The sequence below is a fragment of the Heptranchias perlo genome, chromosome 10 (genome assembly GCF_035084215.1).
Source record: "Heptranchias perlo isolate sHepPer1 chromosome 10, sHepPer1.hap1, whole genome shotgun sequence".
NCBI classification, from domain to species: Eukaryota; Metazoa; Chordata; class Chondrichthyes; order Hexanchiformes; family Hexanchidae; genus Heptranchias; species Heptranchias perlo.
This window is the reverse complement of record NC_090334.1, coordinates 26,253,614-26,270,682: the sequence shown is the minus strand read 5'-3', so window position 1 is coordinate 26,270,682 and position 17,069 is coordinate 26,253,614. Positions and strand designations below refer to the sequence as shown.

Here is a 17,069-nt window from a genome sequence, read left to right as displayed (position 1 = left end):
TCAAATTAAATTGGTCTGTGATTCTGTTTAAATGTTGTTACATCACAAGTGAATTATTTTTGTTTCAGAATTATCTAGCCAGGAATTTCTACAACCTGAGATTTCTAGCTCTGTTTCTGGCATTTGCTATCAATTTCATTCTGCTCTTCTACAAGGTACTGAAAATAATGTGAACACTTGTTTTTTACATTTTATTTTTGCAATTTTGCTCATAACAATAGAATAATTCAAAGTTCACAAGTATCAAACAAGATTAGAGCTTAGAAGAAAACATTTTTCCACTGTATAGTAGACAGATTATCAGACATGGTAGTGGCTTCAGAGTCAATTTTTGAGAAGAGATTGAGGGTTATAAGGATGTAGGTAGCACCACTTGATTTTTTTTTCAGGAACAATGGGGGAAGGAATTTGGTGTTGCTTAAAAAAAAATCAATAGGTGGTGTGGGAGGGAAGTCCATGGCAGAATAATCATTTATGGGCTCTGAACGAGTGGGTTTTTGCCCTTTTCTCACATTAGACTTTATGTTCTTATGAATTGAAACTTACAATAACTTGGCACAGCCAGTTGGATGATTTAATGTTCGGAAATCATACATTAATAGGTTATATTTTAAAAAACAGACAGTGAATTGATCTTAACTGAAATGCTTTAGTAACATACTGAATCTTCCATTCAGTCTCGGCTACACTGACGTAGCCGAGATCAGGAATTGTAGCTGTGAACACTTGTTCCAGTGTTAAAACTCCAGCATGCTGTGCCACCCCTGGACATTAACCAAGGTCTTTCCAAGTCAGAATTTAAATAGAAATGAAAAGATAAAACAGAAAGTGCTAGAAATACACAGCAGGCCTGTCAGTATTTTAAATGAAAAAATAAAGATGGAAAAACATTTCAACTGATAAAAACATTCACTTTTTTTTCTTTTCAGAATACTGACAGGTTGTTGTTTACTCATCGCATTTTATGTATTTATTTCAGAAACAGCTGGTCTTGATTAAAAATAGAAACATTACAAAGTTTAAAATATACTTTTAAATGTTTGCTTTACCATGAAATATTCATTTTATATAATTTCAGATGCATTTTGTTTTTATTTTTTCCCTTTAAGGTGACTGAGCCTCCAGAGGGTGAGGGTGATGATTTCAGTTTCTGGAATGATGATAATGAAGATTACTACGTGTTAGAGGAGACTACTGGATACATGGCCCCAATGTTGACGTTTCTTGCAATTATTCACACTATCATCTCAATGCTTTGTGTCATTGGGTACTACATATTGAAGGTACAGTACAACATCTTTCAAATGCTCCCACTTTGAAAAGCCTGAAATACTTCAGACCACTTCAGGAAGTGGTTCTGCTATCCAAATTTTCCGTCCTGCTACTGACAAAATCACCCATTTTCATTACAAGGTGGTTCTGAAAGCAACCAGGGAAGAAGAGGCAGCAAAAAGCTGGCTGAATGGTTGAAGTGCTCCCCCTGCCCTCTGTAGAGGCAGCTACATGGGATTGCATCACTCATATGTGCAGAGCATTCTCCTGCCCTCAAACACAACAGGAAACATAAAAAGTGGTTCTATCATATGCTGGGGTGCAAGAGGCCTAAACATAGAAACATTGAAAATAGGAGCAGGAGTGGGCCATTCGGCCCTTCGAGCCTGCTCTGCCATTCAATATGATCATGGCTGATCCTCTATCTCAGTACCATATTCCCGCTCTCTCCCCATACCCCTTGATGCCTTTTGTGTCTAGAAATGTATCTAGCTCCTTCTTAAATATATTCAGTGACTTGGCCTCCACAGCCTTCCATGGTAGAGAATTCCACAGGTTCACCATCCTCTGAGTGAAGAAATTTCTCCTCATCTCAGTCCTAAATGTCCTACCCCGTATCCTGAGACTGTGACCCCTCGTTCTAGACCCCCCTAGCCAGGGGAAACATCCTCCCTGCATCTAGTCTGTCTAGTCCTTTCAGAATTTTATACATTTCAATGAGATCCCCTCTCATTCTTCTAAACTCTAGTGAATACAGGCCTAGTCGACCCAATCTCTCCTCATACGACAGTCCTGCCATCCCAGGAATCAGTCTGGTGAACCTTAGCTGCACTCCCTCAATGGCAAGTATATCCTTTCTTAGATAAGGAGACCAAAACTGCACACAATACTCCAGGTGTGGTCTCACCAAGGCCCTGTATAACTGCAGGAAGACATCCTTTGTCCTGTACTCAAATCCTCTTGCAATGAAGGCCAACATACCATTTGCCTTCCTAACTGCTTGCTGCAGCTGCATGTTTGCTTTTAGTGACTGGTGTACAAGGACACCCAGGTTCCTTTGTACATCAACATTTCCCAATCTATCACTATTTAAATAATACTCTGCCTTTCTGTTTTTCCTTCTGAAGTGGATAACTTCACATTTATCCACGTTATACTGCATCTGCCATGTATTTGCCCACTCACTCAACTTGTCTAAATTGCCTTGAAGTCTCTTTGCATCCTTCTCACAACTCACAATCCCACCTAGTTTTGTTGCTAGTACCCAGTGTAGTTCAACGTTTATTTAAGAGCACTGCCACCAATGGCTGCCCCAATTTTGGGGATAACACTGCTGCTTTTGTATCTGGTTTTGCGCTCATTGCTTAGTATGCACCTTTCATGGCTACTGAAGGAATTTACAGCAGGCAGAACCAAAGTTGTGAATTACGGTTTACTTCCACCTCTGTAATATCGCCTATCTCCGCCCCTGCCTCAGTCAATCTGCTGCTGAAACCCTCATCCACGCTTTTGTTACCTCGAGACTTGACTATTCCAATGCTCTCCTGGCTGGCCTCCCACCTGCCACCCTGCATAAACTTGATCTCATCCAAAACTGCTGCCTGTATCCTAACTCGCACCAAGTCCCGTTCACTCGTCACCCCTGAGCCTGCTGACCTACATTGGCTCCCGATCCATCAATGCCCCAATTTTAAAATTCTCATTCTCGTGTTCAAATCGCCCCATGGCCTCGCCCCTCCCTATCTCTGTAACATCCTCCAGCCCTACGACCCTCCAAGATCTCTGCACTCCTCCAATTCAGGCCTCTTATGCATCTTTACGTCCTTCGCCCCACCACTGACAGCCATGCCTTCAGCCATCTAGGCCCTACGCTCTGTAAGTCCCTCCAGAAACTCTTCGCCTCTCCACCCCTCTCTCCTCCTTTAAGATGCTCCTGAAAACCTACCTCTTTGACCAACCTGTCTTAATGTCTCCTTCTTCGGCTTGGGTCAATTTTTGTCTGATTACGCTCCTATGAAGTGCCTTAATTTAACTATGGTAAAGACACTATATAAGTGCAAGTTGTTGTTGCAGTAACATCAATTCTAATTGATAGCTAAGAAGCCTGTAGCTATCCACGTGTTAAAAACAGTGGGTTATGCGGTCAACAAGTAATGTTTGAAGCTTATACTGAAGCATTCGCATTGCCTGATAACAATTTCCTTTACATGCAGCAAAATGCCAGAAGCTGATTTTATTAATTTAATACGTTCAAAGGTCCCCCTTGTGGTCTTCAAGCGAGAAAAGGAGATTGCCAGAAAGCTGGAGTTTGATGGTCTGTACATTACAGAACAGCCATCTGATGATGACATTAAAGGACAGTGGGATCGTCTTGTCATCAACACACCGTATGTAAAAAAAAACTCAGTTCAAATAACACATTTGTACTAGCACACAAAAACACAAACAAATTTTAATTCTATAGGTTTCAGGACAGCTTATTCTGAAGGATGTTAGTTTTATTTTGTCACTATCCAGTTGGATTCATCAACAGCCACATGAGAAAAAGGCTTTGGTTATGAAGAGATTTTTTTTATTATTTGAAGGTAAACTCCTTTTTATTTTTGGTCTCTTTGGATCGCATAGCAACTTCAAGAGAGTGGATAGGCAACCTGCTCCCTGGTCTCCACCAGTTCCACACTGAACAGGTGCAAAACACCAGCTTGAGAATGATACTCCTTCTGATTTTTCTCTTCCCTCCTGTCCTCTCCTTGTGTCCTCCCCACAGCAGTGCAGATCAGGAAGAGCTATTTGCATCCCATGATTCCATGAACAACTATATTACTGCATTGCTAGTTATAAGTGCAGTTTATTGTCTAGTGCATTCAGTTATGGTAGATGTATCCTCCCCATGCAATGCCAACTACATCATTTTAAGACTATGAATCATAGATTTGAACAAACTCCAAAACGAGGTTCTAAAATCAATACCTAATTTTGATTGTACTCAGTTCCACTTCACTATTATCTCATTACAATTATCTTTGTATTGATCTAAAGATACTGGGCGCTAAATTGGGCCATGTAGCGCCTGTTGTTTCGGCGCTATGCGGCCTCTCAAGGTGCCAAGATGTCTTGGCTGCGCACGCACGTTTCCAGCATGACGTACGCCGGACGCCATCTTGGTATAGGAGTTAGCGCATGTGCAAATACCGAACACCAGCTGCATGTAAAGTAAGGAGGAAATACATACAATCAGTGTGTGACGCTGATTTAAAGTGATAGACACCATTTTGGCACTTAATGCTCAACTCAACGCACAGTCTTAACCCCGGCCATCTGAACGTGTCTTAGATTGCCTGGAGGACCTCCCCCAGCGCTATTTAAAGGGACCATGCAGGATTTACAGGTTAGTGGCTGGATTATTGCTTTTGGCTGCCGAGACAATTGTAGCTGCTTTTGGAGGTCTCCTATACTTGAATATTAGGACACGGAGACATAGCCTAACAGTTAGAACCAGGACGTGCAGGAGTGAATTTAGGAAACGCTTCTACATGCAAAGGGTGGAAGAAGTTTGGAACACTCTTCTGCAAACGGCAGTTGATGCTAGCTCAATTGTGAATTCTAAATCTGAGATTGATAGATTTCTGTGAACCAAGGGTATTAAGGGATGTGGGGCTAAGGCGGGTATATGGAGTTAGGTCACAGGTCCGCCATGATCTCATTGAATAGTGGAACAGGCTCGAGGGGCTAAATGTCACTGCCACTTGCTGCCTCCTGATATGCGCCACCTTCTCCTGCAAGAAAGCAGGACGTGTGTCTGGGTGATGTGCCTGTTGTGGTTGAATAGCTGCCAGTGTGTGTGGCCTGTGAATTGTGGGTGGGTGGCTTGCAACAGTGCGAATGTGTAAGGGTGAGAGGAAGCATCTGACGGCAGCTGGCGAATTTAAATTCAATTAATTAAATTCAATTAATTAAATAAAAATCTGGAATTAAAATACTATTATCAGTGATGGTGGCCATGAAACTACCGGATTGTCGTAAAAACCCATCTGATTCACTAATGCCCTTTAGGGAAGGAAATCTGGCGTCCTTACCCGGTCTGGCCTATATGTGACTCCAGACCCACAGCAATGTAGTTGATTCTTAATTGCCCTCTGAAATGGCCTAGCAAGCCACTCAGTTGTAAAATCTTGCTACGAAAAGTCATAATAAGAATAAAACCAGACGGACCACCCGGCATCGGACCACTAGGCACCGGACACGACAAAGGCAAACCAAGCCCAGTCAACCCTGCAAAGTCTTCCTCACTAACATCAAAATTGGGAGAGCTGTCCCACAGACAAGTCAAGCAACAGCCTGACATAGCCATACTCACAGAATCATACCTTTCAGCCAACGTCCCAGACTCTTCCATCAGCATCCCTGGGTATGTCCTGTCCCACCTGCAGGACAGACCCACCAGAGGTGGCGGTACAGTGATATACAGTCAGGAGGGAGTGGCCCTGGCAGTCCTCAACATTGACTCTGGACCCCATGAAATCTCATGGCATCAGGTCAAACATGGGCAAGGAAACCTCCTGCTGATTACCACCTACCGTCCTCCCTCAGCTGATGAATCAGTCCTCCTCCATGTTGAGCACCACTTGGAGGAAGCACTGGGGGCAGCAAGGGCACAGAATGTACTCTGGGAGGGGGACTTCAATGTCCATCACCAAGAGTGGCTCGGTAGCACCACTACTGACCGAGCTGGCCGAGTCCTGAAGGACAGAGCTGCCTGACTGGGCCTGCAGCAGGTGGTGAGCGAACCAACACGAGGGAAAACTTACTTGACCTCGTCCTCACCAATCTACCTGTCGCAGATGCATCTGTCCATGACAGTATTGGTAGGAGTGACCACCGCACAGTCCTCGTGGAGACGAAGTCCCGTCTTCGCACTGAGGACACCATCCAAAGTGTTGTGTGGCACTACCACCGTGCTAAATGGGATAGATTCAGAACAGATCTAGCAGCTCAAAACTGGGCATCCATGAGGCACTGTGGGCCATCAGCAGCAGCAGAATTGTATTCCAGCACAATCTGTAACTTCATGGCCTGGCATATTCCTCACTCTACCATTACGAACAAGCCAGGGGATCAAACCTGGTTCAATGAGGAGTGTAGAAGAGCATGCCAGGAGCAGCACCAGGCGTACCTAAAATTGAGGTGCCAACCTGGTGAAGCTACAACTCAGGACTACATGTATGCTAAACAGCGGAAGCAACATGCTATAGACAGAGCTAAGCGATTCCACAACCAACGGATCAGATCAAAGCTCTGCAATCCTGCCACATCCAGTCATGAATGGTGGTGGACAATTAAACAACTAACGGGAGGAGCAGGCACTGCAAACATCCCCATCCTCAATTATGGTGGAGTCCAGCACGTGAGTGCAAAAGACAAGGCTGAAGCATTTGCAACCATCTTCAGCCAGAAGTGCCGAGTGGATGATCCATCTCGGCCTCCTCCCGATATCCCCATCATCACAGAAGCCAGTCTTCAGCCAATTCGATTCACTCCACGTGATATCAAGAAAAGGCTGAGTGCACTGGATACAGCAAAGGCTATGGGCTCCGATAACATCCCAGCTGTAGTGCTGAAGACTTGTGCTCCAGAACTAGCTGCGCCTCTAGCCAAGCTGTTCCAGTACAGCTACAACACTGGCATCTACCCGAAAATGTGGAAAATTGCCCAGGTATGTCCTGTCCACAAAAAGCAGGACAAATCCAATCTGGCCAATTACCGCCCCATCAGTCTACTCTCAATCATCAGCAAAGTGATGGAAGGTGTCGTTGACAGTGCTATCAAGCGGCACTTACTCACCAATAACCTGCTCACCCATGCTCAGTTTGGGTTCCGCCAGGACCACTCTGCTCCAGACCTCATTACAGCCATGTCCAAACATGGACAAAAGAGCTGAATTCCAGAGGTGAAGTGAGAGTGACTGCCCTTGACATCAAGGCAGCATTTGACCGAGTGTGGCACCAAGGAGCCCTAGTAAAACTGAAGTCATTGGGAATCAGGGGGAAAACTCTCCAGTGGCTGGAGTCATACCTAGCACAAAGGAAGATGGTTGTGGTTGTTGGAGGCCAATCATCTCAGCTCCAGGACATTGCTGCAGGAGTTCCTCAGGGCAGTGTCCTCGGCCCAACCATCTTCAGCTGCTTCATTAATGACCTTCCCTCCATCATAAGGTCAGAAATGGGGATGTTCGCTGATGATTGCACAGTGTTCAGCTCCATTCGCAACCCCTCAAATAATGAAGCAGTCCGAGCCCGCATGCAGCAAGAACTGGACAACATCCAGGCTTGGGCTCATAAGTGGCAAGTAACATTCGCGCCAGATAAGTGCCAGGCAATGACCATCTCCAATAAGAGAGAATCTAACCACCTCCCCTTGACATTCAACGGCATTACCATCGTCGAATCCCCCACCATCAACATCCTGGGGGTCACCATTGACCAGAAACTTAATTGGACCAGCCATATAAATACTGTGGCTACGAGAGCAGGTCAGAGGCTGGGTATTCTGCGGCGAATGACTCATCTCCTGACTCCCCAAAACCTTTCCACCATCTACAAAGCACAAGTCAGGAGTGTGATGGAATTCTCTCCACTTGCTTGGATGAGTGCAGCTCCAACAACACTCAAGAAGCTCGACACCATCCAAGATAAAGCAGCCCGCTTGATTGGCACCCCATCCACCACCCTAAACATTCACTCCCTTCACCACCGGCGCACAGTGGCTGCAGTGTGTACCATCCACAGGATGCACTGCAGCAACTCGCCACGGCTTCTTCGACAGCACCTCCCAAACCCACGACCTCTACCACCTAGAAGGACAAGAGCAGCAGGCACATGGGAACAACACCACCTGCACGTTCCCCTCCAAGTCACACACCATCCCGACTTGGAAATATATCGCCATTCCTTCATCGTCGTTGGGTCAAAATCCTGGAACTCCCTTCCTAACAGCACTGTGGGAGAACTTTCACCACACGGACTGCAGCGGTTCAAGAAGGCGGCTCACCACCACCTTCTCAAGGGCAATTAGGGATGGGCAATAAATGCCGGCCTCGCCAGCGACGCCCACATCCCATGAACAAATTTTTTAAAATAGAGTTGAGTACTGATGGAAAGAGTTTGTTGGTATGTGGGTGATGGGTGTATCGTGCATGGAACAGTGGATGTGGCTCGTGGTGTATTTGGTAGGAGAGACCCCACTTGACAGTTGACCTCACTCACCTTGACCACTCGTGTCAAAGCATTGAACTTCTCCTTACACTGCATCCACGTTCATGGTGCTATGCGCCTGGCATTGACCTTGTCCTCTACTGCCTTTTGGGCATATGTCTGGAGAGCCTCTTGACCGCCCCCCCCCCCCCACACCCCCACCCTGCAGATATAGGACGTCTTTCCTTCTAGCCACCTCTTGCACCAAGGCCTCTAGTGCATCATCAGAGAAACTGGTCTCGCAGGCTTGGTACAAACTCAGATCGGCAGATTGGTGAGGTCTGGCATGCAGATTGGAGGATGTCAGATTTAGTAGTGCGCAACCTTTATTCAATGTTTTAACATAACTCATCAGTGTATAAACATAGGGACGGGATCTGCATCTGTGTTTGACGTGTGTGATGTCTGATCTCCGTGCAGACTGTTATTTTTAGCAAATAACAGGTACCGTCCACCTTTAAGAGATTGGGGCTCCCCCTGATGGTGGAAAGTGTGAATTGCATTGAATCGACATGCAAGGCCTGGATCTGAACGCAGCGTGCAGGTGAATACTGAGGCAGGATGAAGTTCTCGTCCTGCCTGCGCAGCGCCTCTTTACTCAAAAATAATTTGAGTAAAGAGGATGCTTGGGTATTTGGAGAGGTTGCCCTTTGCACAAGTAACTTCCGTTGACACCCAGGTGCTTAGAAAGATTGAATATGATAGATAATGACCTGACTGAAGGTCCTAAAGGAGTAATTTTAATTTTCGGAGATGGTATAAAGATGGCGGTATCAGATCGGCCACCCATATACACCCTGCCCTTTCCTGTTCATTGACCTCAGTGAGTGTATAATAGGCAGCTAATCCGATACCGCTCGTTTTACACCATTGCCAAAAGTTAAAATTCATCCTTTATGAGTGGTAGAGGATGTGCATTAAATTTAGATAAGAGGAAACTAGCCAGCAGTTGAACTACACGTGTTTTTCATTGAACTAACAATTTTCCTACAACTATTACAGATCCTTCCCTAACAATTATTGGGATAAATTTGTCAAAAGAAAGGTAAGCTTTTGTATTGTTAACTGTGGTCATTTATAATATTTCAGGTCATATAGAAAGAATTGTATTTCTAAAGTGCCTTATCACAGCTTTCAAATGTCTGAAAGCACTTTACATAGAGTGAGTTTTCATTGTACAATCAGCTTTGTTGTGGGAGTAAATGTAGCAGCCATTTTGCACACAGTGGGGTCCTACAAACAGCAATGAGATGAATTACTAATTAATCTATTTTTGGTGGTGTTTGTTGAGAGAGAAATGGTGGTCAAGACACCAGGAGAACTCCCTGCTCCTCTTCAAATAGTTCCATGAGATCTTTAACGTCCATCTGACCCATGGGAACAGGCAGACAATGCCTCAATTTCACGTCTCATATGAACGGAGGCAGCACTCCATGGTATTGCACTGAAATGTCAGTCTAGAATATAGAGCCAATATTCTGACCACCCCCACCCCAACAACCCTGTACCTGAGTGCTGGATAGGCACAGCATCTCCCAGAAGTTTGTTGCACCTGTCTAGGCCTCAGTACGCCTACATTTGGTGGGCTGTGTAATTTCAATGGCCCCGGTCATCCCCTGACACAAGTCCATGGCCTGGGAGGGCTAAGTGTCTGGAAGTGTGCAAGGCCTGTGGCAGTGACCACTGCAGTTGGAGCCTTTCAGTAGTTGTCCAAAAACAGCAGCCAAAGGCCTCCAATTAATCTCTGCCCCCAACATCCCCAAAAGCAGAAAAGGTTCTTACCTGCAGAACCGCTCTCTGCCCCACTCCAATTGGATAGGGGCTTGGGCGCAAGGCCTTAAGCTCTACTTCTCTGGGCATCTCTCCAAATGAGTGCCATGCGGGCAAGGCAAAAGGAAAAGGAGATGGGAGGACTGGGATTGCAGCCACATTTGAATGACTGCTCCAGCCTGCACCCATTGCAGGCACAGGCAGTCCATGCCCCCTTGGAGGAAGCACTGGATATCCCAGGGCAACATCAAGTTGATAGATACCCAGTGACTTGGGTCTCCATCCCTATTTCCTGTGCTTAGCATCTAGGGAGTAATGTTCCCAAGCGATAATCAGTAGAAAATCAGCCCCTATATATTCCAAATCCTGGAATGGGGTTTGAACTCACACCTTTGATTCAGAGGCAAGGAGACTTGGTAAGTAGATATGAAATATAACCAATATTTTCATGTCAATTTTCTTAATACCTCACAAGACCTGTAGCATCATAAGTGGTGCTTGGTTATCCCACTCGTGAAAATATTTCACACGTATTAAAAAATTCCTTTGTTTAAAAATAATTTTGTTTTCTAATTGTCTTTCACATCCATTGTGTTCTGTACACTGTGGCAGAAACATCACAATGTTTGATTACATATTAAGGTAAAAATTGAAAATATTTCCAATTATGACAGCCCAAGTGTATGATGAGCTATATATAGCTATATATAGCTATATATGTGTCGACATGTAAGACCATACATTATGAAAAATAATTCCTACTCATTCGCTCTTATTCTTATTTTACATGCTGTTCATTAGTGACATCCCTATTTTTGCTTTGTGTCCAATACCCCTATCCTTCCCCATTGTGAAGTACTGTGGGACATTTTGATGTAATGTTAATTTATTTATGTTTGTTCAATTTATCCTGAGCTTGTTTGTGTACAGCTCTATGACATTTGTTTTCTATTAGGTCATTAATAAGTATGGAGACCTTTATGGAGTTGAGCGCATTGCTGAGCTCTTGGGTATGGACAGAAGTGCTTTAGATTTTAGTCCCATTGAAAAGGCCCCAGAGCAAGAAGCAACACTGGTATCCTGGTAAGTGATGTTTGCCCCTATTGTCCAGCTGCTTCTCATAGAGAATGAATCTGAAAAATGGCTTAATATGCAGAATATATATACTGTTTGTCTCAATTTATTTATCAGACAACTTGCAAAACTATACAAAAGTGATAAATTTAATGAGGACTTAGCATAGCTTATTTTCAGTTTAGCACTCTGGTTTGCCTTGTGCTAAAAGACGTTACATCGAGTCTACAGCACAGAAACAGGCCATTCGGCCCAACTAGTCAATGCCGGCGTTTATGCTTCATACAAGCCTCCTCACTCCCTACTTCATCTAATCCTATTTTAAAGAGATATACACTGACTAGTGTGTCTCAGTTCTCCCTTGTTACTGTGTTGGACTGTTGGTTCTAGGCAGCCTGGGATCAAACGTTATGTGACCTCAAGAATGGAGAGTGCTGCCTTCTGTTCCTGCTCCCAGGCAGCCTCCAGCCAGCAGTTCTGTATTAACACTAGGCATTAATTTTAATAGACAGAAAACCGTGTGTGTCTGTGTTGACTTCCACGGCCGATTTCCTGATATGCATGTCCATTGAATAAAGATTTGTGCCAGGTGGTCCTAAATTGTAAATTCATCCCAGTAACAGTATAGATAATAATCATAACATTTAGTATTATGGACTCACAGATAAAGAACGGCTATGTGTGTCAGGGACCAGAGGGATACCAGCACTCACGGGGCCATCCCCCAACACCTTCAGGATCCACTCCTGAAGAAAGAAAATATTTTTCCCAGAAAGAAAACTGAAATTGAAATCTTTTGAACATTAAAAAGTGTTTTGTTTTTTGTAGGTTGAGTTCTATTGATTTAAAATACCATGTCTGGAAGCTTGGAGTTGTGTTCACTGACAATGTGAGTACAATTAAATGCAATCACTCATATCTGACTTATGTGTACTCCTCATTCTACATATGCTCATCTTCCCCACTTAACAAAATCAAGTCTAGTTATGAGGATCTATTTGATTTCCTTTTACCGCATAAATGTGTTTAACATCACTATTACTGCTCTGTTTAATTGTCCAACAATTTCCTATTTAAAACATAAAATTGGCAGCACTTAAACTGCTAGGGTTGGATTCTGCCAGTACTCCCTGTGTTGTCAATTTTGTTAAAACAAAATTCAGCTCACAGGATAATGTTGAAAATCTGTTATTACAGTACTGTGATGTCAGGAGTAGCTTAATTACTGTAATATTTAGGTGATGCTAATAAAATGTACGCTTAGAACTTTTTAATTTAGAATTCTAAAACTTCTACTCTGGCCATCTACTCTCTTCCTTACATATTCTCCAATATTTTATTTTACATTTTAATTCAGTATTCTAATTTTTATATTACAAATTCTACTTTATATTGTTTCTTATTCGTGGAAGTACTGAACATCCCTGTTCTCACGTGCCTTTGGTGACAATTCTAGAGCTCAGACACTAAAACTTGGCCTCTAGCTGAAATACAGATCCAAATGCTAGTTTTTTTCAGCCAGTTGAGTGCCAGAACATAGAAGTTTGACCCATTTGCACCATTGGAGTGACTAGGTCAAAGTTCTGGACATCGGGTATTCCATGCATTTGACAAAAAAATACAACTGTGACCCAGGGAACTGGATATGCTGAAAAAAGTCATATCATTTGCAACTGCCCAAGGGCTAACATACAATATCACATCATTCACAATATCAATATTTTATTAAACGCTATACTTGTCTTGTATCAAAGTTACAAGAACATTTTTTCTTCTTTACAATAAGTTGAAACCTACTAGGAACCTACTGTTTGCTAATACAGTTTGTAATCCAACAAACACTTAACTTCATAATTTCTATTTGTAGTCATTCTTGTACCTGGCTTGGTACACAACCATGTCCATTTTGGGTCACTACAACAACTTCTTCTTTGCTGCCCACTTGCTGGATATTGCTATGGGATTTAAGACACTCCGTACCATACTGTCATCTGTAACCCACAATGGCAAGCAGGTGAGAACTGGGAAACATAAAACATGGTTTGTCTCAAGTCGCAAGATAATTACAGATGAGGAAGGCATTCGGTCCATCTTAGTCCATTCATCCAGAAAGACCCTAGACTATTGCAGAATCTGATTTTTACTTAAATTAGTCAAGGGTTTTCCGCTCCACTACCCCATCCAGAAGTCCATTCCATATTTTGATCATTCTTTGCATGAAGAAGAACTTCCTGATATGGAGGTTAAATTTACCATAGTTTGAACTTGTGTTCTGTTAATCGTAGAATCATACAGCACAAAAGGAGGCCATTTGGCCCATCGTGCCTGTGCCAGCTCTTTGAAAGAGCTATACAATTAGTCCCACTCCCCTGCTGTTTCCCCATAGCCCTGTAAATGTTTCCTTTTCAAATAGTTACACAATTCCCTTTTGAAAGTTACTGTTGAATCTGCCTCCACCACCCTTTCAGGCAGTGCATTCCAGATCATAATAACTTGCTGCGTTAAAAAAAATTCTCATCTCACCTCTGGCTCTTTTACCTAATTACCGACCCTTCTGCCAGTGGAAACAGTTTTACCTTCTTTACTCTATCAAAACCCTTCATGATTTTGAATGCCTTTTATTAAATCTTCCCTTAACCTTTTCTGCTCTAAGGAGAACAATCCTAGCTTCTCTAGTCTCTCCACGTAACTGAAGTCCCCCATCCCTGATACTAATATCCCTAGTCAATCTTTTCTGCACCTCCCCGAGGCCTTGACATCCTTCCTAAAGTGTGGTGCCCAGAATTGGACACAATACTTCAGCTGAAGCCTAACCAGCGATATATAAAGGTTTAGCATAACTTCCTTTTGTACTCTATGCCTCTATTTATAAAGCCAAGGATCCTGTATGCTTTTTTAATAGTCTTATCAACTTGTCCTGCCACCTTCAAAGATTTCTGTAAGTAAACTCCCAGGTGTCTCTGTTCCAGTACCCTCTTTAAAATTGTACCATTTCATTTATATTGCCTCTCCACATTCTTCTTTACAAAATGCATCACTTCATACTTCTCTGCATTAAATTTCATCTGCCATGTGTCTGCCTATTTCACCAGTGTCTCTATGTCCTCCGAAAGTCTGCACTATTCATAGAATCATAGAATCATAGAAGTTACAACATGGAAACAGGCCCTTCGGCCCAACATGTCCATGTCGCCCAGTTTATACCACTAAGCTAGTCCCAATTTCCTGCGCTTGGCCCATATCCCTCTATACCCATCTTACCCATGTAACTGTCCAAATGCTTTTTAAAAGACAAAATTGTACCCGCCTCTACTACTGCCTCTGGCAGCTCGTTCCAGACACTCACCACCCTTTGAGTGAAAAAACTGCCCCTCTGGACCCTTTTGTATCTCTCCCCTCTCACCTTAAATCTATGTCCCCTCGTTATAGACTCCCCTACCTTTGGGAAAAGATTTTGACTATCTACCTTATCTATGCCCCTCATTATTTTATAGACTTCTATAAGATCACCCCTTAACCTCCTACTCTCCAGGGAAAAAAGTCCCAGTCTGTCTAACCTCTCCCTATAAGTCAAACCATCAAGTCCCGGTAGCATCCTAGTAAATCTTTTCTGCACTCTTTCTAGTTTAATAATATCCTTTCTATAATAGGGTGACCAGAACTGTACACAGTATTCCAAGTGTGGCCTCACCAATGCCCTGTACAACTTCAACAAGACATCCCAACTCCTGCATTCAATGTTCTGACCAATGAAACCAAGCATGCCGAATGCCTTCTTCACCACCCTATCCACCTGTGACTATAACTCTCCCCAACGCCCTACCATTAATGGAGTAGGTCCTGGCCCGATTCGATCTACCAAAATGCATCACCTCACATTTATCTAAATTAAACTCCATCTGCCATTCATCGGCCCACTGGCCCAATTTATCAAGATCCCGTTGCAATCCTAGATAACCTTCTTCACTGTCCACAATGCCACCAATCTTGGTGTCATCTGCAAACTTACTAACCATGCCTCCTAAATTCTCATCCAAATCATTAATATAAATAACAAATAACAGCGGACCCAGCACCGATCCCTGAGGCACACCGCTAGACACAGGCATCCAGTTTGAAAAACAACCCTCTACAACCACCCTCTGTCTTCTGTCGTCAAGCCAATTTTGTATCCAATTGGCTACCTCACCTTGGATCCCATGAGATTTAACCTTATGTAACAACCTACCATGCGGTACCTTGTCAGAGGCTTTGCTGAAGTCCATGTAGACCACGTCTACTGCACAGCCCTCATCTATCTTCTTGGTTACCCCTTCAAAAAACTCAATCAAATTCGTGAGACATGATTTTCCTCTCACAAAACCATGCTGACTGTTCCTAATTAGTCCCTGCCTCTCCAAATGCCTGTAGATCCTGTCCCTCAGAATACCCTCCAACAACTTACCCACTACAGATGTCAGGCTCACCGGTCTGTAGTTCCCAGGCTTTTCCCTGCCGCCCTTCTTAAACAAAGGCACAACATTTGCTACCCTCCAATCTTCAGGCACCTCACCTGTAGCTGTTGATGATTCAAATATCTCTGCTAGGGGACCCGCAATTTCCTCCCTAACCTCCCTCTCTGTAATATGTACACTCCTCAAGACATCACTATTTATTTCCCCAAGTTCCCTAACATCCATGCCTTTCTCAACCGTAAATACCGATGTGAAATATTCATTCAGGATCTCACCCATCTCTTGTGGTTCCGCACATAGATGACCTTGTTGATCCTTAAGAGGCCCTACTCTCTCCCTAGTTACTCTTTTGCCCTTTATGTATTTGTAGAAGCTCTTTGGATTCTCCTTTGCCTTATCTGCCAAAGCAATCTCATGTCCCCTTTTTGCCCTCCTGATTTCTCTCTTAACTCTACTCCGGCAATCTCTATACTCTTCAAGGGATCCACTTGATCCCAGCTGCCTATGCATGTCATATGCCTCCTTCTTCTTTTTGACTCGGGCCTCAATCTCCCGAGTCATCCAAGGTTCCCTACTTCTACCAGCCTTGCCCTTCACTTTATAAGGAATGTGCTTACCCTGAACCCTGGTTAACACACTTTTGAAAGCCTCCCACTTACCAGACGTCCCTTTGCCTGCCAACAGACTCTCCCAATCAACTTCTGAAAGTTCCTGTCTAATACCATCAAAATTGGCCTTTCCCCAATTTAGAATTTTAACTTTTGGGCCAGACCTATCCTTCTCCATAGCTATCTTAAAACTAATGGAATTATGATCACTGGTCCCAAAGTGATCCCTCACTAACACTTCTGTCACCTGCCCTTCCTTATTTCCCAAGAGGAGGTCAAGTTTTGCCCCCTCTCTCGTCGGGCCATCCACATACTGAATGAGAAATTCCTCACTGCTTACTACTTTTGAGTTTAGTGTCATCAGCAAACTTTGAAATTATGCCCTGTATACCCAAGTCCAGGTCATTGATATATATCAAAAAGAGCAATGGTCCCAACACCGCCCCCCGGGGGACACCACTGTATACTGCCCTCCATCCACGCTGCCGCTGTCCCTTTAATCCCAAGGGCTTCAATTTTGCTAATGTCTATTATGTGGTACTTTATCAAATGCCTTTTGAAAGTCTATATACACATCATCAACCGCACCAACCTCATCAACCCTCTCCATTAATCCATCAAAGAACTCAATCAAGTTAGTA

The 17,069-nt window shown here is 43.6% G+C and overlaps 1 protein-coding gene across 1 annotated transcript in view; it reads left to right on the top strand.

Moving 5' to 3' along the window:
* Positions 1–17,069, top strand: part of ryr3 (ryanodine receptor 3) — a 399,971-nt gene that overhangs the window by 360,060 nt on the left and 22,842 nt on the right. Inside the window, exons 91-97 of the mRNA XM_067991361.1 lie at positions 69–155; positions 1,110–1,283; positions 3,529–3,659; positions 9,525–9,567; positions 11,248–11,375; positions 12,195–12,255; positions 13,234–13,380. Of these exons, the coding sequence (XP_067847462.1) occupies positions 69–155; positions 1,110–1,283; positions 3,529–3,659; positions 9,525–9,567; positions 11,248–11,375; positions 12,195–12,255; positions 13,234–13,380 (771 nt within the window). The remainder of the gene's footprint in view (positions 1–68; positions 156–1,109; positions 1,284–3,528; positions 3,660–9,524; positions 9,568–11,247; positions 11,376–12,194; positions 12,256–13,233; positions 13,381–17,069) is intronic.